The 21,762-nt window shown below is 60.5% G+C and overlaps 3 protein-coding genes across 4 annotated transcripts; 2 read left to right on the top strand and 1 right to left on the bottom strand.

The window, feature by feature from the left end:
• Window positions 1-939: 939 nt before the first annotated feature.
• C39H19orf67 (chromosome 39 C19orf67 homolog) lies at window positions 940-3,753 on the top strand. Its single transcript, XM_014796900.2, has 6 exons — window positions 940-1,331; window positions 1,979-2,123; window positions 2,244-2,344; window positions 2,423-2,608; window positions 2,958-3,092; window positions 3,571-3,753. Exons 1-6 carry the CDS (start codon window positions 997-999, stop codon window positions 3,743-3,745), a joined length of 1,077 nt encoding a protein of 358 aa, XP_014652386.2. The 5' UTR covers window positions 940-996; the 3' UTR covers window positions 3,746-3,753.
• Window positions 3,754-6,778: 3,025 nt separating this feature from the next.
• MISP3 (MISP family member 3) lies at window positions 6,779-9,087 on the bottom strand. Its single transcript, XM_087425347.1, has 3 exons — window positions 8,035-9,087; window positions 7,458-7,531; window positions 6,779-7,208 (listed from the first exon to the last, which is right to left on the bottom strand). The coding sequence occupies exons 1-3, from the start codon at window positions 8,600-8,602 to the stop codon at window positions 7,191-7,193; spliced, it is 660 nt and encodes a 219-aa protein (XP_087281473.1). The 5' UTR covers window positions 8,603-9,087; the 3' UTR covers window positions 6,779-7,190.
• A 4,307-nt stretch (window positions 9,088-13,394) lies between these two features.
• Window positions 13,395-21,708, top strand: PALM3 (paralemmin 3). 2 transcript variants are annotated; one of them, XM_087425340.1, is made up of 7 exons: window positions 13,395-13,477; window positions 15,944-15,992; window positions 17,064-17,144; window positions 17,649-17,791; window positions 17,930-18,014; window positions 19,605-19,650; window positions 19,762-21,708. In XM_087425340.1, the coding sequence occupies exons 1-7, from the start codon at window positions 13,437-13,439 to the stop codon at window positions 21,420-21,422; spliced, it is 2,106 nt and encodes a 701-aa protein (XP_087281466.1). In that variant the 5' UTR covers window positions 13,395-13,436; the 3' UTR covers window positions 21,423-21,708. The 2 variants fall into 2 exon arrangements, with proteins under 2 accessions (XP_087281466.1, XP_087281467.1); XM_087425341.1 differs by lacking the exons at window positions 13,395-13,477; window positions 15,944-15,992 and adding an exon at window positions 16,042-16,209.
• The last annotated feature ends 54 nt before the right edge of the window (window positions 21,709-21,762 follow it).

The following is a 21,762-nucleotide window of genomic DNA, read 5'->3' on the forward strand; positions in this document are numbered from 1 at the left end:
TGTCACTCCCCACGCCCAGAACAGTTCCCCCAGCACACAGTAGGTGCTCAAATATTTGTCGCGTGACTAAGCTCTGTGAGCATTTTCTCAGTTGTTCTCTTCTCAGCCTCTTGAGGCAGAGAGCTCATAAAAACCCACTTTACGGACAAGTCAAGTGCTGCGGCGCAGCAAAGATGCTTGCTTAGAGCCATGGGGCGGGGTTTTACACCTGTCTAAAGTCTTTACCCAGAATCTTTAAGTATAATTAATGTATTTGGCTTCATAGCTACATATATCAGCCTTTGCCCGCCACGAAGAATCCAGTCCACATATGCTGGGTGAGGGGTCTGTCTGCGCCATGGGGGGGTCTCCAGGCCTCAGGTCCTCTCCATAAAAGGAACAGAAGGGAGTGGACCATCAGATGAGATCATGGGATGGGAAAATCTTTCCAAGTAAAGATTTTTATTGTTAGTAGGTTTTTTTTGTTGTTAGTTGTATAACAGCTATTATATCGCAAGTGCCCACTAAGTTCTAACGCAGTTTCTCAACTCCATTAGAGTATTTTAGAAAATATACAGATTCTGAGGCCCGGGAGTCCTCCCTTTATATACCTGCGCCCCCGGGTTTTGACGCGCTATGGAGCCCCCCCTCCCTAGGAAGCCGCCTCGGAGAAAGGCGCTGGCCCCCGGGCCGCACCCCCGGACACGGCCGCGCCAGCGCCGGCCCAGGTGGCCGCGCTGGGACGAGTAGCTCTCGCAGGGTTCCGGGAGCGCGCGCGTGCACGGGGCCCCGCGGGCGCGCAGCGCGGACCGGAGCGGCGCGCCCCTCCCGCGGGTTGAAATTCAAACGATGCGAACTCCCTCCGCGCGGCGCGACGGCCGGCAGAGAGGTCGAGGCAGGGGCGAGCTGCAGGAGGCCGCGCTCCCAGTCCAGGCGAGTCCGAGGTTCCCGGGCGGGGTCGAACCCGCGGCCAACGCGAGCGGCGGAGGCTTAAAGAGCTCCGGTCCCCGCCTCCCAATGGCTACTGAGCAGTGGTTCGTGGGGCCGCTCCCCCCGGGCCCTGGGGAAACCCCGCCCCCAGATGACTTGGAATCTGGGGCACAGCCTTGCGGAGACCTCTCGTGGTCGACGCCCCCTGGCCGACCAGGGGACCCACCCCAGGCGGAGCCCCAGGACGTCCAGGGGCAGGTGCCCGAGGCCTCCACCTCTACGCCTTCCCCCGAGCCTCTGGCCCCGGGCCCGGGGCGCGCACCTCCTCGCCTACCCTGGGACACCATGTTCAGCCCCATCACAGAACAGCTCCGCTACCTGCTCAAGAAGGCAGATGACTTCCAGAACTACTTGCTCTACAGGTGATGCTGGACGGCCTCCGGGGTCCCCACGGATAAGGGGACAGAAGAGAGGGTGACAGGCTAGGCCTCACACGCCGGGGTCGCAAACTCAAAAGCATTAGGAGCAGAGACGGTCAATGAAGCTAGCTGATTAGGAATCCAGTTTTGAAGAATGATGAGGACTGGGTTGAATTTGGGGTGAGGGAGCACCTGCTGTCATGTGGGCGCTGGGGTTGCCAATCCCTGGGACTTTTCTGCCAGTTGTTAAGGGTTGGCTTAGGTTTCGAACCCTGGGCGGGCTAAACAAAACCTGTCTGAGCCAGATTTGGTCCGTGGGCTACCAGTTTGAGACCCCAAAGGATGACGTGATTCCCAGGCCAGGGGAAAAGGGACTGTGAGCCTCATATTTCAATGTCCATTGGGATCCCCCGGAAGGGTGTGGAAACCCTAGATTTCTGGGCTCCACCCTGCAAGGAAGTTTGAGTCTAGGTCCGTCGCGGGACTCAGGTGCCAGATTTTAACGTGTTCCAAATGGTTTTGATGCAGGTGGTCCTAGAAGATGCTCTGACAGAGTCCTGGCACCAAGGGACTTTGTAATGGGGGCGTCTAGGCCAGGGACACGGGTGGGGGGTGAGGGACCCCAGGCCAAGGCCCCCTTCTCCCCTCAGCAGAGACCGAGTGCAGAAGGAACAGCTGGCAAAGGCCATGCCCACCTTCTTACAGATATGTGAGCCCTACTTCCTGTACCTGGAGGCAGCTGCGAGGAGCGTGCCCCCCATCTATGGAGCCCTGCAGGAGCTGGTCCGGAAGGGGGTGTGTGGGGCAGGTTTCCTAGACCCCATGCCCCTCCCTGCATCCCTCAGGCCTGGGTGAGGGTGGGGAGGGGGCTCCTGGCAGGCCAGCTCATCTCATTAGGGCCCCTCTTCCATGCAGCTGTTGGAGATCTCCCAGCAGCTGACCCTCCGCCTGGAACAGGTGGTACTCATGTACGCCTCCTTTGGGTTTGTGGGCCTGGAGGAGACTGACCCCCTAAGGTAAAAGGGTAGGAGACTGGGATGAGAGTGGGGAGTCCAGGACCCAGCCTCATTCTCCACTCTCCCATCTCCCACCAGCATCTCCTGTTTCTTCTGTGGGAGGTTCGCCATCAGCCCTGCCCATGAGGTGTCCATCTTCAGATACTGTGCCCCAGCCGCCTACACTGCCCGCCGCTTCCCGCGATACCTGTATAAGAAGATGCGCTGGAACCTGGAAACCACCCCTGAGCCCAGCGGCTGGGGGCACGATTCCCATGTGGATTAGTGAGTCCCCTTACCAGACTCAAAGTCCTCCCCTCTCTATGCAGAATGCCAATATGGGCCTCTGTGTGGGCCCACCACCCCACCAAAGCGTGGAAAGCCAAGCAGGAAACCAAGGACCTTTGAAAGGCCATCCCCACCTTTAAAAAAATTCATCCTCCCATCAAGATAAAAGTCCTCATCTTACAAGTAGGCTGGCAGGGAGAAAAAGTCCTCAGTATTGAATCACACCCCTACCTGAGAACTTGAAGGCAACTTCCGATGACTTTCCACCTCACCTCCAAAATTAAAGCCCTCAACAGAAGGAGCTAGGAAACTGCTCGCTCTTAATTGCTGCCCCTTCCCCTCCCAGCTACTTCTTGTGCTATCGAGACACATGGGAAGACACAGGCACCAGTCCGGCCAATTCATGCCCCCAGATTCAGAAGCTGTGGTCCATTGGCCGATGGGTGCCACTAGAACCAGCCGAGGATGACCTTTATTCATGGTAGGAGCTAGGGCCATGGCAAGGTGGGCTTGGGCTCTGGAGGGAGGGGCAGAACCCCACCAAAGACCACCTACCTCCCCCAACACTGTTTCCCTTGGTAATAACGATAGCCATTTATTGTCCCCTGCAAAGTGCTTTATGCAGACTCACGTAACAACCCATTGAGGTCTAGACTATTGAGGTCTAGACTACTAGCCCCATTTTACAAAGAAGGAAACAGGTGCTTAGAGAGCTTAAGTTACCTGCCCAATGACACACAGCTAGCTGAGTGATTGGCCAGGTCAGGGCTAGCGTTGCTCGGCCTCCCAGAGCCATTACCCTCTAGGTTTCTCATCAACAAGGAAACCACTTTCCCTCAGGGTTTTTCCCACCCCCAGCTGAAACAAAGCCTCTTTCAGCCACAGCCTCTCACTCGAGGGGAGGGGCTCCCGAGAAGCAGGGGCCGCTCACGTCCCGCCTGTCTGTCCCCGGCCCCCAGGACTTTGTGCCCGCAGCCGCTTGGGGACTACCAGCAGCTGCTGACCATCGGCTTCGAGGAACCGTCGCACACGCTGGCCACCGACCTGCTGGTGCAGATCCTCACGGGCCAGGCGGGCGCGGCCCGGCCCCCGAGCGCAGCCGGGCCCGCGGCGTGGGCCGCGCAGGGGCCTTGAACCCAGAGAGTGGGTGGGAGCGGAGCCTGACAGTTCCAAACTCCAGGAGAGGGGCAGAGGAGGGGCTCGCTCGCTCTCCTGGTGCAGCTCGGCCTGGCCTTCCAAGGGGCCAGGCCGAGCATGCCCGTGCGCACCGAGTCCGGCCCCGCCGGGGAGCCCTGCATGCTGAAACGCCAGTTTTGTGTTAAATAAAGAAAGAGGTCACAGGCTCCGCGTCCCCTCGGAGCGCCGCGCCCCTCCCCTTGGGGTGGGGAGGCCACGCCCACTCGCGCGGCCTTCTGGGAAATGTAGTCTTTGGCCACAAAACCCTAGCCCGCCCGCAGGCGGACGAGAGCTCAGGGCATGCGCAGAGGCTCACATGAGGCGAAAAGGGAAGTAGCGGCGCCTGTCAACAACCGGAACCCAGAAAACCGCAAGTTTCGTGGAGCCGGGAAATTCAACGCCCACGGGGGGAGGGGACCCAGAGCCACGCCCACTCTCATTTTGACCCGGAAGTGATTTCTTTGTACCATAAAAGACTGTATTTCCCGGCGTGCCGTAGGAAAAGGGCCGGCGATCAGTTTCCGAAGGGCCGAGGTCAGATCTTCCTCTTCCAGCTCTTGGGTCGTGGAGTGGGCAGGGGCTCCGGGGCGCGGGCGGGGTGGGAGAGCGCTCCGACTGGGGGTCGCTAAGCTTCACCCCAGCCTTGGACTGGAGAGGAGACCCGGGTCGAGCGAGGTGAACGCACCTGTCCAAAGCTACAGCGAGCAAGCGGCGGAGCCTGGACCCGAACTTCTGATGGCAGCTGGTCCCTTGCGAAGGGGAGGGGTGTCCTTCCTGACCCGGGTGTCACTCAGCTGCGAGTTACCCCCTTTAGGGGGTGCCTTTTGATTCCCCCCAGCATTTTCAGAGTCGGAGGGGAGACCTAGAAGCCTGACTCCGTGCTTTCGAGCAAAGCGCTCGCTTACCTAATAGCCCCCGGCAGATAGTATTAGCATCAGCCCCAGTTTAGAGATGGTAAAAACGGGTGAGAGGTGAGGTGGATCAGGAGTGGACACCAAAACCCTTGGGGGAGGGGGCTTCTGGTGACAGTTTCTGACTGCGTCAGGATTTGTTAGTCCACAGGCGGATCTGAGTGAGTGCAAGGGATGTTGAAGCTCCCTAATACTGATTTGAGGTAGCCCCTGTGAGTCCGCCCCCACACAAGACTTTTAAGACTGGCCTGTCCAGCAGAAATTTAAATTGAGCCACAAATGCGAGTCACACGTAATTTCAAACTTTCTAGTAACCACATTAAAAAAAATGAGGTCAGATTAATTTTAATGATACTTTTATTTAACTCAGTATATCCAAAATATTTCAACATATGATCAGTGTAAGAAACTATTAATGAGATGTGGGGGTACTGGTCTTTGAAATCTGGTGTGCATTTTACACTTCCGGTGCATCTCAATTCCAATGAGCCACACACAGCTTCAGACTGTCTCCCTTAAGACAAATCCACAGGCCACTTAAGACTAAAGATTTCCTGTGGGTGGTGACACTACTGGGAGAGGAAGGAAACAGGCTTCATTTCCGGGGTCCTGTTGCTCAGGAACTGTTTACACTCGTGATTCACCAACTTTAGCATGCCTCAGAATCACGTGGAGGGTTTGACCGTGAAGTCTGGGATGGCCCCAAGAATGTGCGTTTCCAACAAGTTCCCAAGCGCTGCGGATGCTGCTGGTCCAGGCCCCACACTTGGAGGACTGCGAGCCTCCATCTGCATCTCGGTTTTCAAACCTGCTCCCTGTCGGAAGCACCTGTGGCGCTTTAAAAAGTGCGGATGCCAAGGGCCCTGCCGGATTCTGATTTACTTGGCATAAGGGCACCTCAGGTGATTTTAATCTGTAGGACAGTTCGAGAACCCAGGTCTACACTTGCACAGTCCTGTCAACTCTTTACCTGCTTAGTTCTTAGCTCCCCTGCTGGGAATTAAAATCAGGCTCTGGGTGTTTCCACTTCCCCCCTTGGCGGCCTGCCTCTTTCCTGCCTTTCTCTCCAGATGCCCCTAGTCGAGGTCAAGCATATGCTCAGTGTGCTGCTGATGGGGTCGGGGGTGGGTCCTTGGGCTGAGCTGCTCTTGGGGTGCAAACTGTGTGAGCGTTCTTTCATCCTTGTTAGCCTTTTGTCATCCCTATGCAGGGAGCCTGTTGCTAGACCCAGGGCATACAGAGTTGGACAAATCCAGGAGTTTTAAGAGTGATTCTAAAAGCTTCCTGGGTCTCCACCTTTTCTGGGTGTCTGTGCACCTCTAAGAAGCTGGGGTACCCAAACCGCAGAATATAACTGCACAGTCTTTCAACTTAAGGTGTTCACAGACCCTCTTGAACCCCATCCAGGGGGGCCTTGAGCCCCTTGTCTTGGGACTGACAGCCACAAGCCCTATTGCAAACAGGTGTTGCTCACTGCCCCCGCCTGACCCCACTCCCAATTTTAGAAGTTTTCTCAATAGTCACAATAATTTACAGTTTACTGGACTTCTGTTTTAAAGCTGGGTGTCCAGTTGCTTAGGAAAGCAGTTCTGGCACCACTGAGCACACTCATTGGTAGCACTGATATGAACGCTTCCCTGCCCTTGGAGACGAGCCATTTGTCTTGCGGCACACTCCATCTCTCTCGTTAACAATGGCCTGGGGCCTGGGGGCGCGGGAGGTTCGCACTTGCTGGGCAGATTATAAATGGTCTTGTGTACCCTGCTAAGAAGCTTGTACTCTCACCACCCCCTTTTTTGGTAGCTATTGTTTACGTCCCCAGGGCAGGAACAACCTCTTATCACCTCCGTCTAGCCAGCGCCCAGCGCGGAGCACGCCGTTGACACCAATAAATGTTGACGACGTCTGGAAAGGCAGGGCGTGAGCCCGTCTGTCCCAACGCCGCAGTTTGCGCCCGCGCCGCCAGGGGGCACTAGGAGCCGGGCCGGGCCGGGGAGAGCTGCAGCCCCGGAACCGCGCGGTAAGGGCACATTCCGCATTCCGGCCGGCGCCTCCTGCGCCTTTCCGACGCCTGCCTCCTGCCGCCGCGCTCCCGCCCCACCCCAGACGAAGAGGACCCAGAAGAAAACAGCCTGCGCTGCCCAGAAAGAAGGGGCTTTATTGGGGAGCGGGGGCAGCCGAGGCGGTGACCCTGGCCCTCTAACAGTTAAGGTCGGAGGGAGAGGCTAGTGTGCTTTGCAGTTAGGTGGACAAGGGCTGCACAGTTTCACCTCTGGATTGTGTTTCCCAAGGGGACTAACAGTTTATAGACGAGACTGGTCAGTTTCACAAAGTCAGGTTCAAGGATGCGCTGGTCGATTTCATCTTCCCGGGCGCAGACCGCAGGCCCCTCTCCAGGCCTTCCGCCCATCCGGAGGGCACTCCTGGGCGCCCCTGCCCGGGCCTCTGACGGGCATGTTCCTTCTGGCCGGGGGTCCCAGCCGGCTCGAACCTCAAGGCTTCTGCTCCTCCTGGGGAGAGGGGGCTCGACGGAAGGCCGGCCTCAGGGACCCGCGCACAGCGGGTGGGGACACCCAGGGGCAAGGTGGGGTGGTGTGGGTCCCAGGACCACCGCCTCCTCGTCACCCGGGTCCACGCCCGGGACTTCGTGTCCTAGCCCAGAGAGACTTCCCAGGGGCTTCTCCCCCAGCCCAGCGTTCTGGCGCCCGGGGGGGGGGGGGCGACAAGCGCCTGAGGCACGAGGGGAAAGGGGCTCCCACCTGCTCCAAGCCGTTCTCCGACGCCTTTCTGCGGGGAGGCCAGATCACTGCCAGCTTTCCATCACCCCTGCTTGCTGCGGGGGAAGGGGCGCTCAGCCGGGGCTGTCCCTCCTCTCACCAGCTGGAGGCGGCCAGGACGACGGAGGCCGGCCGCGCTCCTTAAACACACACAGGCGTTCACCCCCCTTCTCCCCACGGGGGCCTCCATTCTGAGGGAGGAGTGAGGCGAACCCAGAGTGGGGAGGTAGGAACCCGAAAATTCAGAGAGAGGATCCAGGTGTGCCAGAACCCAGGACGGGTTCCCTGGACCCCGACAAAGACATCTGGAACCCTCCTCCCCTCCGCCACCATGCGCCTGGGTGGGGCGGATCTGGGAGTCCACCACTCGGGGTCGGGGCTGGAGCACAGGGATGGGACGCCCAGAAGGGGTGGGCGGGAACGGAGAATTGAGAGGGGGTGGGAGCCAGGAGGGGGACCCTGAGAATCAAAGGGCCAGAAAGGGGGCCACTGCAGTTGGGTAGTCGGTGAGGGCGGCTGGCGCCCTGGGGGTCCCTGGCGTCGGGGCGCCGTGGCTTACCCGTGAGGCTGGGCGCGGGCTCCTTGAACTCGGCGGTGCCGTAGACGCTGAGCCGCTGGCGCTGCAGCTCCCGCTCGCGCTCGTGCACCTCGCGCACCTCCTGCTCCAGCAGCGACGGCGCGAGGGGCGGCGGGGCGCGGGCCAGCACCGGGCAGTGGCCCTGCGCCGCCGAGCGCGGCCGGCCTCCGGGCTCGGGCAGCGGCTGCAGACCCGCGCCGCCCTCCGCCGCCGGCGAGGAGCCGCACCCGCCGGCGGCCTCGAAGAAGCGCTTGAGCTCGCCCAGCGGCGGCGGCGGCTGCCGGGCGCGGCGCTCCGGGCCCGCGGGGAGCACCAGCGCCGCCTGCCGGTGAGCCTCCCGCTCGATGTCTCGCTGCATCTGCGCGCCCGCCCGCGCGCGCTCCAAGGCGCGCGGGAGCGCGGGGCCGGGGCCCGGCAGGCTGAGCACCGGCCGCACGCGCAGCTCGACGAGTTCGCGGCCCGCACGGCCTGGGCTCAGGCCTCGGCTCCGGCGCAGGCTCTCCTCGCGTTCGCAGCTGCGGCGGATTTCGCGCTCGATGGGCGTCTCCATGAGCGGCTCCTCTGCGGACTGCTGGGGAGTCTCGGGGCGCAATGGAAAATGCTGGTGGGCTCCCGAGTCTGACCCTGAGGAGGAGGTCTCGGGACACTGCTCCAGGACCCCCGCGCTTCGCGCCTCAGACGGCTCAGGGTCGGCGCTGCCTGGCCCAGGACTCTCCAAGCCTCCAGCTGCGGACGGCCCGGGCCGCTCTGCGTCCTGCCCCGCTGATGGCCCGAGGACTTCGCTCTCTTGCTCGGGGGTCTCCGCGCCCTGCTCTGCGGCAGGCCCCAGGACTTCGCTATCGGACCCCAGGGGCTCGGGGCCCCGCGCTTCAGACGACCCCAGGGCTCCGCTCTCCGGCGCGGCGCCTCGGGGTCCAGGGTGGGGAGCAGTTCGGAAGCCTTGGTTCCCAGAGCCGGAGTTTTGATGCCCAGAGCTGGAACACGGTGCTCTGCGCAGCACCTGTGGCCGCAGTCGCCGCCCGCGGGTTCCAAGGCGTCTCCTGCGCCGGCCGCTTCTCTGACCCGCCCCTGGCCTCCAAGAACAGCCCCCGGGGGCAGGGCCGGGCAACGCCCCCTGCACCTGCTGGGAGGATTCCGGCCCCGCCCTCGGGGCGGGGGCGCCCCGGCAGGGCACCGGATTTCGTCCACTGCCGCACCCCAGGTCAGCTCAGGGCACTAGACTTCTCGGAACAGGGCTTCCCTAGACCTGGGAGGCCAGTCTGGGTGCCGCGTCCACTCACTGGGCGCCACCCTGGTACCTTTTCGGCCCCACCTCCTCGGCATTGCCCGGAGGCTTGGCCCCAGCTGCGCGCCGGGCTGGGCCTCTGAACCACTGGCCCTCTGGTGGGGATGTCCCTCGAAGCCATCTTTCTGAGGCCTTGCCAGCCCCGCCCAGCCGGTCCCAGCCGGCGAGTAGCGACGCCCCTGGCCTCTGGGCTGTCGCTACACGTTCCAGCCCTGCGGCGCACAGCTCGGGCTGGAGGGGGAGCCAGGAGCCGCCTCACGGCGCGCCCCGTCTCCCTCCCAGTGCCTGGGCTCAGCGAGGTTCCGAGCCGTGCGCCGCCGCCGGCGCCAAGCCCAGAGGCCGCTTCCCCTCACCCCTCCCGGAAAAGTCCGCGAGGCGTCTGCGGCCAAATGCACTCCCACTTTGAGGGAAGAGAGAGGGACGGACACAGCGGAGCGGCTGCGGTTGAAAGGCGGTCACCTTGAGCCCTGCGGCTGGGAAGGCCGGAGAGGAATTCAGGCTCGCGGGACAGACAGAGCAGCTCCCTGAGCTGGGGCCAGATCACGGCGGTCAAGGGCGGGATCGACGTCCCCGCGCGGGCGACCGCCCCCGGGACATTTTCCAGTCCCAGGCTCTCCAAATCTGCTCTCCTGCCCCGCTCCCACCTTTACGGGGTGTCCGGGTAGAAATGTAGAGTTACCTACAGAAAGTGGGAGCTGCACAGCCTCGGGAGCCCCCAACAACGCAAGCATCTGGTCACTCCTTCCCCCACTCTCTGCCTGCCCTGTGACCCCTTCCGCCCGCTCCTTCTCCTCTCTCCTGCCCTCCCGCCTCTGACCAGCTGACCTCCTTCCTCCCTCTGACCCCATCGGCCTAATTGGAATCCGGTCCACCTGGGTTCCATCCCACTCATAACCTGAGCAAGGCACCAGCCTTCTCCAAGGCTCAGTGCCCATCTCTGACGTGGGGGTAGCAGTGCCTACTTGCTCTGGAGGCGATGAGGATTAAAGCTGTACTTCTAAGAGTGCCCTCTCCACTTGGTCACCTCCTGTCCCTCCTCCAGCCATGCTAACCGGGCTCTTGGTCTCACCATGGAACTGAGCCTTCTCTGGTCAAGGACACCCATGCCTCCATTTGCAGACTTGGTCACTGGCTCCTCTCTGCCTGCCTCTCCATTAGCTCCTCGGTCTCCGGGGACACCACCGGCTGGTTGTTTTCCCCTCACCTCCCAGGCGCCTCTTCTGGGACTCCTGTTTCACCTGCATCCCTGCTTCCTTCACTCTGGCCCCCACTGAGGCTGGGGTATGGGAGAGAGGAGGGTGAGGGTGGGTGTTTATCCCACACCCCTCCCTCAGTTGGACACAGTTGCTGTGTCCCCCACTGCAGGCAGCGGCTCCACACAGCTCACTCTCTCCAGGGCCAGGAGGTGGTAACAGTCCCGGGATGGTGCTAACCCAGGGGGCACACTATGCCTCAACTGGCTCCCACACCTTTGTAAACTGACTCTTTATTGAGTTCTCATCAGTTACTCAGTCTGAGAACACAATCTCTCCTGCCGGCACTCAGACCCTGATGAATTCCTATCTCATGCTTTAAACGCCATCTCTGTGCTGGTGTCTCCCAAGTGTATCTCTCTAGTCTGACTTCTCCCCTGGGTTCTGGACTCATATCCAGCAGGTTCCAGTCTAATAGACATGTCAAACTGGACACTTGTGGAACGGAACTCACAGCTCAGTTTTGCATGTATGTATGTACATACGTATGTATGGCAGCTCAGCCATTCTGTTTTTCACGCCCCAAACCTAGGAGTCAGCCTCGGTTTCTCTCTTTCCCTCAGCACCCCCCCAATCCATCAGGATATTGGATTGCTGTTGGATCTGTTGGCTCTGTCTCCAAAACATATTCTGAGTTGGTCCACTTGTCTCCACCCTCGTCCCAGCCACTTCGTCACCCTCCAATGGCTCCCAACCAGACTTAGAAGAAAACTCTGAATTCCCTACCCTGGCCCTGAAGGCCCTTCCCCCTTCTCAGATGTCATCTTCTGACATTCTCTCCCTCCATTACTCCTCCATTCTAGCCTTCTGCTTCCCTCAAACCCCCCAACGGCATTCCCACCTCGGGGCCTTTGCACTGCCTTTGCTCTGCTTGGGATGATTCAGCACGTGGCAGGCTCCTACTATTCGGGTCTTGGCTCAAATGTGACTTCTCCAGAGAGGTGGCCTCTGATCACCCAGCCGCCATCCCACCCAGCCCTTCTTCACAACCCTGTTATTTTCTATAGCTCACTCTCTACTGCAGTTTTCACCAATCACCTTTATTTCTTTGTTTGTATGTTATCTGTCTCCCCCAGGCTAGAAAGCGAGCTGCATTCCAGCATTTTCTGTCTGTCATGCTCACGTGTAGATCCAACTCCCCCATGCCTAGGACAGTGGCTGACACATGACAGGTGCTTAGGAATTATTACTGAACGATTCTCACTAGGTGCGTACGCCCATGCTGGGACATGAAATCACCCAGACCTGGGAGTTGCAGTAGAGTTTGGGAGACAGACACGATTATAAACAGAACAATTGCCTCAACTTGGAACCCAGGACAAGAGCATCTAAATATTTAACAATTATCAAATCAAATCACAAGCAATTAATAAAATATATTCTCTCCTCCAAAAGGTAGGAACAACTCAAGTCTCCATCAACAGAAGAGCAGAGAAACACAATGTGGTCCATCCATTCAATGGAATACTATTCGGCCATGAAAAGAAAGGAAGCTCTGACACACGCTACCACATGAATGAACCTCAAAGTATCATACTCAGTGAAGGAAGCCAGACACAAAAGGCCACACGTTGTGTGATCCCATTGATGTGAATTGTCCAGAACAGGTAGATCCGTAGAGATAGATGCAGGTTCATGATTGCCAGGGGCTGGGGGAGGAGGAATGGAGAGTGACTGCTTAATCCGTAGGGAATTTCCTTTTGGAGTGATGAGAATGTTCTGGAATTAGACAGTGGTGGTGGTTGCACTACATTGTGAATGTACTAAATACCACTCACTAGTGGTAAATTCTGTTATGTGTATTTTACCACAATTAAAAACTCATAAAAAAAAGATGTTCTCTCTTCCTATCCTGGCAGAATGATCTAGAAGGCCAGGTTCAAGTGAAAACATTTTGAATCCCTAGGAGATTTGTCCTAGAACATGGGGCACAGGAAAACCCCAGCCCTCAGCGTGCCCCCCTTTGCTTCTCACCCCCAACTCCGTCCTGCACAGCAAGGAGCCCCGTACACGCCCCTAGGGCCCTGGCCCACGTGTCCAAGCTCTTCTCTCACCGGTCTGCCCACACCTGCCCTTGGCCACTTCTCAGGCCGGTGGGGGAATACACCCTGGCTGCACAGTCTGCCCTCAGGAGGCCACACAGGGCTTATCAGTGAGCTCAGGACCATTTGGGTAGGGAATTCTGGGGTCCCAGTACCCCAACTAGCATCTTGAAGAGGGAGGGAGGATTTAGGCCAGCATTCTACCATTTCACAAAAGGGGAAACTGAGGCCCAGAAACCTGGGGCAAGTTGCCCACAGTTATCCAGAGCCCAGGTCGCCTGGTGCCCGTGGTGCTCAGCCTCTGGCCTCCAAGATCCTGGAGCTGGATCAGCTCCTCCCCCCGCCCCAGAGCCAGGGTCCGAGCAGGCACGCAGTAACCCCGCACCCAGGGTGTGCAACGATGCCCACATGTGGGTGACCCTTGCGGGCAGCTGGACTGGAGGTGTCTGGGGTGCCAAGTGGAGGGCCCTTCTCTGGAGGGGGCGGCGACTCCACCCTCGCCCACACACCCGAGCACGCGTGTGAGAGCGTGTTTGCGGGAGGCAGCCGAATGCGCCAGGAGGCCAGCAGCTGGTAAATAATTCATCAGGACAGCTGATAGTCCCTCCCCAGACCTGCCCGCCAACCTTCAACCCCCTCGCCCGCCTCCCGCCTCCCAGCCCAAACCAGCTGGACCAGCTCTCCCGGTGTCTGCCCCGCAGCCCCCCCCCCTCCCTCCAGCCAAGTCACAGCCTCCAGGGCACCTTCAGACAAGCAGGTGGTGGGTCCTGAAGCCGGAGACAGGACGTGGGCTTCTGGGCAGAGATGGCCCTGCAGAGCCAGATGTGGTCTCCAGCCACTCCCATGTAAGTGCCCAGGGTCAAGGGGGGCGTGGGGGCAGGGCCTGATAGGAGCTCATGGGAGCCGCTGGCCTTTGCACAGGGGTGAGAGCCCCTGTGGGACCGCGGGAGTGGAGGCAGGCCAGCAGCCGACCCACAGGCTCTTCGATGCCCCCTCCCCAGAAGGCCTGGTGGGAGGTGTGGACCCCCACCCACTCCCTTTCTGTGGATTTTCTGCTGGCAGTCCTCAAGCCTGAAGGCCAGCCTGGGGGTGGGGCTATCGCTGGGGGTGGGGCAGGGAATGTCAGGGTCCCTCACTCCTCCCTCTGCCTCTAGAATCCCCCTCAGTGTCCAGGGTGGGAGGAAAGGCTCTCGACTCAACAGAAAAGGTTCACAGCCCCCAAACTGAGAAATTCGATGGCAAAATTGAAATGATCACCCGCTTAGTGACATGGCCACCAACCATTCCTGGCGGTGACAGGCCACAGCCTTGAAGGCCATTCTGTAGAGTCAGAGATAAACAATGTCAAATGGGGTGTGCAGAGTATTTTAATATTTGAGACAGGTGTGAGGGCCTTTAGAGTAAGACAGTGCAGGGTTCGAGAGGTTTGTGGAGAGTTCTGGAAAAGGGGTGCCCCCCTCAGGGACCCCAATTTGGTTCCTCACTCTTTTGGGTCCCCCGTTGCATTATTCACCAACTACAAACCTGGTTGCCTGGTAACGGGAACTCGATCCCCCCAGCAAGGAAGAGGCAGGGTGATTACATCTTGGGGGTGAGACGGAAGGCAGGTGCTTCAGCCCTCCCCCAGGGGCAAACCTATTAGCAGGGGATCTGGGCTTCCTATGGGAGACCCTGCAAAGCAGGACCTCAGCCCCCTACCCCAACTGAAATTGGGGACCCCCAGGCTGATCTCTGGCCTCCTAGCTGCCAAGACGAGCGTGCCTGGACCCTCCTTCCCCTCAGCGTTCTCAGTGTCTTGGGCCTGAGAGCCTTGAGGTCCAATCCTGACTCATGACCTCAGACAAGTCCTTTCGCCACTTCCCAGATCCTCAGTTTCCCCATCTGTAAAATGGGGATGGCAGCCCTCCTGGCCTCCCAGGACCGTCGTGAGCACTACACGGGTTGTTATAAGTGAAGCATTTAACCGCGCCTGGCACGCGGTGTGCGCTGGCTAATGGTTGGCTGATTTTGTTCTCAGCTGGAATGTCAACTCAGCAAAGATGGACGACAGCGTCTCAAGATCAGGGCGGGAGGGGAGGCGGGGAGGCGGTGAGAGCCCGCGGAAGCCCCACAGAGCACTTAGAACACTATATATAGTAAGTGCTAAATAGGCGCTGGCGGTGACGCCTTCGCGATGGCCCGGAAGATCTGCGAGGCCCCCGCGGAGTCTGGGCAGCGAGGCTCATGCTGTCCACCAGGGTTAGTGCTGGAGTCAGCAAATGTGTGCCCCCCCCGGGCTGACTGTCGGGACAACAGGCAGGCAGATATTTCCTTCTAGTCGTTGGCCTGTGAAGCACCTGCTCGCAAACAGCGCTCCATGATGTCTGTGATGATAGGTTGATGTAATGACGACTGTCCGCTAAGTGCCCTGCGGTCCGGCAGTCAGCCTCCAGCTTCCAGGGGAACCCCAGACAGGGCCGGGGGCAGCCTTATAGGCTGGGAAGCGGGGATCCCGGGACGCTGCAAGGAGGACAATGAGGGGGGCACTCAGGTTAAACCTTAAACTGCAAACCCCTCCTCCTCCTCCTCCCAGCTCAGGGTCCAGCACTAGGCAGCTGGCGACCTGGTGACCTGATGACCCTTGCCCTCAGGGAGGGGGGTTGACAGGTGGAGAAGGCAGCTCTGGACTTACCATGGCAATGGCATGTGTCCTTGGTGGGATGGACACTTCTCTTCCCAGACTCTCTCACTCCCTAGCGCTTAAGAGATCCTGGGTAGGAGCCGAGGTCCAGAGAGGGTGTGGAATTGGAAAGAGACACACAGCATGTTAGGGGCATGGCAGGACTTGAGAGTTTTTGTAGGACGTACTGGGAATGGTTATTATAATTAATCATAAACATTATTAGTCATGGGAATTATTAAAGGTATTATTAATAAGAAACTATGCTCCTGTTTTGGGGACACTATGTCCTAAGTTTTTTCCTGCATGGATACTTCCTTGCAAGGTGAGAGTCAAGCTTTCTCTGCCCATTTTACGGATGAGGAAACTGAGGCTCTGATAGGCGATGTCAGTCCTAGGAAGGACTAGCTCAACCCTCATGGTCTCTGCTCTCTCCCCCTCACAGGTAGAACCCTCCCCCTCACAGGACCCCTCCCCTCCCCCTGCCCCGAATACTCGCAGGGGCGAAGGGGAAATAGAGGAAAATGCTGGGCTTAGAGTGGTTTTCAAGCAGCTCAGGGATCTTGGCTCAGAGAGGGGCGTTCCTGAGGTCCGCCTGCTGAGGGGTGGGCCCTGGGAGACCCCCTCCGCAGCCCGGGCCCTCTCCCCACAGGCCGATGGCCGAGAGCTCCCTCTACCGGCAGCGGCTAGAGGTCATCGCCGTAAGTGACGCCCTCCCAGCGCGCTCCGCCCAGCGCTCTGGGCGCCCTCAGCCGTGCCCCACGCCTCTGTCTTGCCTCCCTCCCATTCCGGGGAGTAAGCCTAGCACTGTGAACGGGGGGGAGCGCACCCTCAGCTCCAGCCGTGCCTGGGCGCCCCCCCTAAATCCTCAGGCCCCTCCGCTCCCCAGTTCCTCTGGTCACCGCCACCTCCGGAATGGTGAGGCTGCGGACCCTGCACTCCCAGAATCGGCATCATCCGATGCCCCTTTCTTGAACTCCGGTCTCACAAACACCGCATGTCTGAACCCCATCTCTCAGACCCCCATCTCTGGATCTTCATCTCTCTGGACCCCACTTCTGCACCCCAGCCTTTCTGAACCCCATCTCTACACCTCAGGCTATCCGGACCCCCTCAACTGCTCCTCCATTCTGGACCCTCCATCTCACTAGCCCCTCCCTTTGATCCCCAAATCTGGACCCCCATCTCTCTGGACCCCATTTTTACACTCCAGTCTCTCTGGAACCCCCATCCTTCTGACCCCCATATCTGTACCCCATCTAAGCCCCATCTCACTAACCCCCATCTCTCTGATCCTTCATCTCTGTACTCCCACCTCTCTGTCCCCACTTCTGCACCCCCATCTCTCGACCCCATCTCTACACCCCACGACTGCACCTCCATTCCAGACTCTCCATCTCCCTAGCCCTCTCCCTTTGATCCCCATATCTGGACCCCTCTCTCTCTGAACCCCTCTCTCTTAACCCCATGTCTCCGACCCCCCCAGCTTTGTCCCCTCTCCACATCCCCATTGCAAGGCCCCACGCCCCCCCCCCGCCGCAGACCCCGGTTCGGCGCGGGCGAGGCCTCCGCAGCATCCCGGGCGCGGCCGCCCCGCCCCCACCGCTGCTGAGTCAGCGCCTCCGCAGCCCCCTCCCCGCCCGCGCCCCGACGTGAGCTCCGCCGCCCCGCCCGGCGCGGACCGGGAGCCCCGGAGCCCGCGAGCCCGGCGGAGGGGGAGGGCGGGGGGCGGCCCCGCCCGGCCCGCGGGCAGCTCGGCGCTCTGTGCGCAGGAGAAGCGGCGGCTGCAGGAGGAGATCCGCTCGGCGCGCCGGGAGCTGGAGGAGGAGAAGCTCCGCGTGGAGCGGCTCAAGGTGGGGGCGGGCGGGGGCCTGCCCGGCCGGGGCAGCGAGGTGGGGGTCTGTGAGAGTCGGTTCGGGGGGCCGCAGGAGCCTCTGTCTCATTTTGGGGGGCAGCTGGGGGCCTTGGTTCCAGCTTTGGGGCGGGCGTCTTTCCCAGCTTGGGAGAGGGTGGTGGTGGTGATGAGACATTTGTTCCCCCTTTGAGAAGAGTATGAGGACAGTGGAGGTATTTGTCCAGCTTTGGGGTAGGGAGGGGCCAAAAGGGACATTGGTTTCACCTCTGGGGGTGTCTGTCCCATTCTGGAACGGTGGGGTGGGGGGTGTCTTTTTCAGCCTGGGAGAGCTATGGGCTGGTCATGGGCGTCTGTCCCGCTGGGCCGCGTGGGGCGGCAATGAGGGCCCGTTTCCCAGCCTGGGGGACACATATCTGTTCCCTCTGGGTGCTTGTGGGGCAGTAAGAAATCTGCCCGGCGGGGGAGTGCGTATGCCCAGCTGGGGCTCCCTTCCCCTGCCCAGAGGAAGTCTCTCCGGGAGCGTTGGCTAATGGATGGGGCGGCTGAGGGGCCAGAGCGGCCGGAGGAGCCCACCTCTCGGGACCCGCAGTCTCCCGAGGGCCAGGCGCAGGCCCGCATTCGCCACCTGGAAGACAGCCTGCTCACGTGAGTGCGGCCCTGCCCACCAGGTCTGCCCCAGCCGGGCCAGGCCAGGACCCCAGGCCACTCCGGGAGGCGGCACATTGAGACTTGGGGGTGCGTGGAGCCTGGGGCCCCGGCTCCCAGCAGCCCCCTCTTCCCCAGGCTCCAGTCCCAGCTGCAGCTGCTGCAAAGCGCGTCTACAGGTGCCCAGCACAAGCCCTCGGGCAGGCCCACCTGGCGCAGACAGGTGAGGAGCCAGAGGGGCTGCTGGTGAGGGGTGGGGGTGTGGCCAGCAGGGCCCCAAGCAGTCCAGGCCTTCTCCCTGAGCAGCTTAGAGGACCACTAGGTCCTCTGTGACGTCTTTGCTCTGTGGTCCCAGGCAAGCCGCTTTCCTTGCTCGAGCCTCAGTTTCCCCATCTTGAAAATGTGTGCACACCTGGAGGAGGTGTGAGGGAGGCTGGACAAGATCATAGCTCAGCACCAGGAGCAGGCACGAAGTCGGACACTGTGGAGGATGCTCATAGAAGTCGGCCTCAGAGGGGGGAGGGTCACCGTGAGACACTTGTGATCTGAGACACTTGCCTGGGTTTGGTGGTTTTGGCATTTGTTTTGGTAACACCTTTATTAAGCTACAATCCACACGCAGGAGAACGCACAGGCTTTTGAAAACCAGGACACTTGACGGTAGAATCTGGTTCTCTGGGTTGTCCTTGAAGTTCAAAGATCCAGCAACATTGAGCCTGGCCCCAGTGAGGTGTGGGTTTGCCACAGTCCCCACCTCTCCCTGATGTCTCACGTTAGCTCCCAGGTGCCTGTCCCAGAGCAAAGAGGGAGAGGAGACCTATTAATTGGCGTGGGAAGCACTTGTTGGGTTTTCGGTGTAAGCTAGAGATGCACGAGGCGTGATTCCTGGCCCAAGGGAGCTCACAGTCCGGATGAGGAGCTGGGGTACAAAGAGTCTGTGAGGGGGAGCCCTGAGTGCAGAGGAAGGTCCTGAGTGACGTTGGGGGTTCAGGGAAGGCTTCCTGGAGGTGGTGATATCTGTGCTGAATCTGAGTGGGAGGCAGGCAGAGGAACAGCCTGTGCAAAGGCCTGGAGGCTGGAAAGAGCAGGAGAGGACCAGAGACCTGTGCGGAGATGCGTGGGGCTGTCCCCAACTCCCCTCCCTGAGCCCATCTTCCTCTCATTCCCTCCCTCCCTCCACTCCAGCCACACTGACCCTCTTTTCTCTCACTTGGACTTGTCAGCTCATTGTAGCCCCAGGGCCTTTGCACTTGCTGTCCCTTCTGCCTGGAATGCCCTTCCACCTCTTGACTCCAGGCCGGCTCTTCTCACTCTTCAGGTGTCTGTTCAATGTCACCTCCTCTGGGAGGCCCTCCTGCATCTCATACCTAAAGGAGGCAGCCCATCACCTCCCAGGCATGCCCTAGCTCCTCATCCTGCCTGTTTTCCCTCCATAGCCCTCTCACTCCCTGACATTATGTATTTATTAGTGTCGATGTTTATCACCTGCCTCCCCCGCTGGAATGTAAGTTCCAACAGCAAAAGGCTTAAAGCCTCCCTTGTCCACGGTAAGCTCGGTAGCTGGCAGAGTAGGTCCCCAGTACAGCGGAACTGGCTGCATGGACACAGTGTTGATTAAGCACCTACTGTATGCGAGGCACTGGGGAGCAGAGGGCGATAAGACAGCTGAGGTAGCCTGAGTGGCAGGAGAGGTTTGGTCCTGAAGGTAATGGGGAGCCATTGAGGGCGTTTGAGCATTGGAGGGGTATCGGCATGCAGGGAGGCTGGAGTGGAGAGGCAAGGTGGCCTGACCTTGTCTCTGCCATCTCTGCAGGGGCACCGTCCTCTCTCCCTGCCCACCGTGGAGGCAAGTCCTGCAGGTGGGTGTTTGTGCCCCTAGGTCTGAGGGTCCCAGGAGGAAGGGCCTGAGTCTGGGTGGCCTGAATCTCACCTGTCGCCCCCTCTCTCCTCCCCTCCCCGGACTCCACAAGGCTACACTGATCTGAACAAGAGAACCTCCCTGCCAGCTGGGCCCCTGGGCACATCCCCAGAGTCCCCCTCTGAGTCCAGAGACGAGGCTGCTGGGGTTCTGCCAGCCCTGAGGCCGGCGCTCGGGGCAGCAGGGGGCTCCTCGGAAGCCAATGGCCCCTGCCCTGGACCCAGCCCCCCACCGGAGCAGGAGCCCAGGCAGGAGGTGGCGGCTTCCCAGGGAGGGGCAGTGGTGAAGGTGGTGTGGGAGGGTCTGGGGGTCACGGAGGACTGTGCCACGGGGGCCACAGGCCCGGAGCTGGAGGCTAAGGTGGAGGCGATGGTGCTGGAGGCCATCACGGACAGGCAGGAAGCCCGCTGCCCCCAGCTGCCGTCCTGGGTGAAGGAGGACCGGGGCGTCGTGGAGGTGGTCTGGGAAGGGGTGGGGGGCACGCGGGGCGGTGACTCGGAGGCCCCGGGGGAGGCGGGCAGGGGCCCGGAGTCTGCGAGGCTCCAGGAGGGCCTAGAGGAAGAAGGCATTCCCAGGGGCAGCCCCGACGGCGACGGGCAGGGGGGCTCAGGAGGAGAGGAGGGCTCCTTCATCTGGGTGGAGAGAGTGACCCTCAGCGAGGAGTGGGAGGAGCTGGTGGTGGAGGGGTCGGGAGGGTCACAGGCTTCGGTGGGGGAGGGAGGAGCTGCGAGTCCCCGGCGGGCGGGGCGGGGGCGAGGGGAGGGGCCCTGGAAGGTGGAGAGGAGCCGGGCTGAGGCCTCCGTGGGCGCAAGTGAGCAAAAGGCAGGCGCAGAGGCGGAAGGGGCGGAGATGCCTCCGGTGGGAGAGAGGAGAGGAAGACGGGGGTCCTCGGAGCCGGAGAGGAGAGGAGGTGAGAAGCTGGGCACAGACGGGGAAGGAGGTGGGGAACCACTGTCGGCAGAAAGAGAGGAAGGTGAGGGGCCTTTGAGGGCAGAGGGGGAAAGTGGTGAGGAGCCACTGGGAGTAGAGCAGGAAGGAGGTGAGGGGAAGCTAGAGGCTGAGGAACCATCAGGAGCAGAAAGACAAGGAGATGAGTCACTGAGGGCAGAGGAGAGAGGTGAGGAAAAGCTAGGGGCAGAGCAGGAAGTTGAGGAGCCCTTGGGAGTAGAGCACAAAGGAGATGAGGAAAGCCTAGAGGCGACCGGAGCCCCGCTGGTGACTGAGAGAAGAGGAAGTGAGGGATCTCTGAAGGCAGAGAGAACGGGAGGTGAGGAGCCTTTGCAGGCAGAGAAGATGCAAGGGGTCAAGGAGGATCTGAGTCCAGAAGAGCAGAGCGAGCCCGGGGGAGGAAAGGAAGGTCAGGTGGACGAGGTGAGTGAGGCAGGCGCTTCCCTGGGGGCCGAGGAGGAAGGACGGTGGCCCCCAGAGAAGCAGGAAGGCTCCCTGGAGGAGGAAGCAGTGAGGCCCCAAACCCCTGTGGAGGGCCCAAGCCCCTCCGGGGACGCCGCCCCGCTCCTGGTAGAGACCCCAGCTCCGGAGCAGCCCGCCGAGTGCCAGCCCCTGCTTCAGGTGGAGGGGCCCAGGGCCAACCCCCGCGCCCACCCCGTGCCCACCTACGCGCCCACCCGGCGGTCCGAGCCACCTGCCCCTCCTGAGGGCGAGGAGGCAGGCGGCCCAAAGCAGAAGACGTGCCAGTGCTGTGCGGTGATGTGAGCCGCCTCCCCGCCCAGCGCCTCTCTCAGCTACCTCGGCCTCGGCAGCCAGCGGAGGGCCCCGGGGGCAGACAGGGCACCACGGACTGGCCGTCACCTCCGCCTGGGCTTCCAGAGCCCTCTCCCCTGCCTTGACCCTGGCCCCTTCTGCGATGGAGCCTTTATACTTGAAATAAAACAGCATTCGGACAGGTTGAAGGGGTAGGTGTGTGCGTGCGTGTCTGTGGTGTGGCACAGAACGACCTCTCCATCTCCGGGGGGAAATCGAGGACTTAGATCTTTTGGCATCAAAGATTGAGAGTCAGTGCGAGGATGGAGCGGCTGCCGTTAACAGACAGCCC

The sequence above is a fragment of the Ceratotherium simum genome, chromosome 39 (genome assembly GCF_057802395.1).
Source record: "Ceratotherium simum simum isolate JZ-2026a chromosome 39, ASM5780239v1, whole genome shotgun sequence".
Classification (NCBI taxonomy): domain Eukaryota; kingdom Metazoa; phylum Chordata; class Mammalia; order Perissodactyla; family Rhinocerotidae; genus Ceratotherium; species Ceratotherium simum.

Coding starts and splice junctions, on each gene's coding strand:
- PALM3 (XM_087425340.1), top strand. CDS start 13,437: ATGGCCCTGCAGAGCCAGATGTGGTCTCCAGCCACTCCCAT. Junction 15,993..17,063: donor AGCGGCTAGAGGTCATCGCC/GTAAGTGACGCC, acceptor CTCTGTGCGCAG/GAGAAGCGGCGGCTGCAGGA. Junction 18,015..19,604: donor GGCCCACCTGGCGCAGACAG/GTGAGGAGCCAG, acceptor CCATCTCTGCAG/GGGCACCGTCCTCTCTCCCT.
- C39H19orf67 (XM_014796900.2), top strand. CDS start 997: ATGGCTACTGAGCAGTGGTTCGTGGGGCCGCTCCCCCCGGGCCCTGGG. Junction 2,124..2,243: donor AGGAGCTGGTCCGGAAGGGG/GTGTGTGGGGCA, acceptor TCTTCCATGCAG/CTGTTGGAGATCTCCCAGCA. Junction 2,345..2,422: donor GAGGAGACTGACCCCCTAAG/GTAAAAGGGTAG, acceptor ATCTCCCACCAG/CATCTCCTGTTTCTTCTGTG.
- MISP3 (XM_087425347.1), bottom strand. CDS start 8,602: ATGGAGACGCCCATCGAGCGCGAAATCCGCCGCAGCTGCGAACGCGAG. Junction 7,532..8,034: donor GCCCGCGCCCAGCCTCACGG/GTAAGCCACGGC, acceptor CTTCCCCCGCAG/CAAGCAGGGGTGATGGAAAG.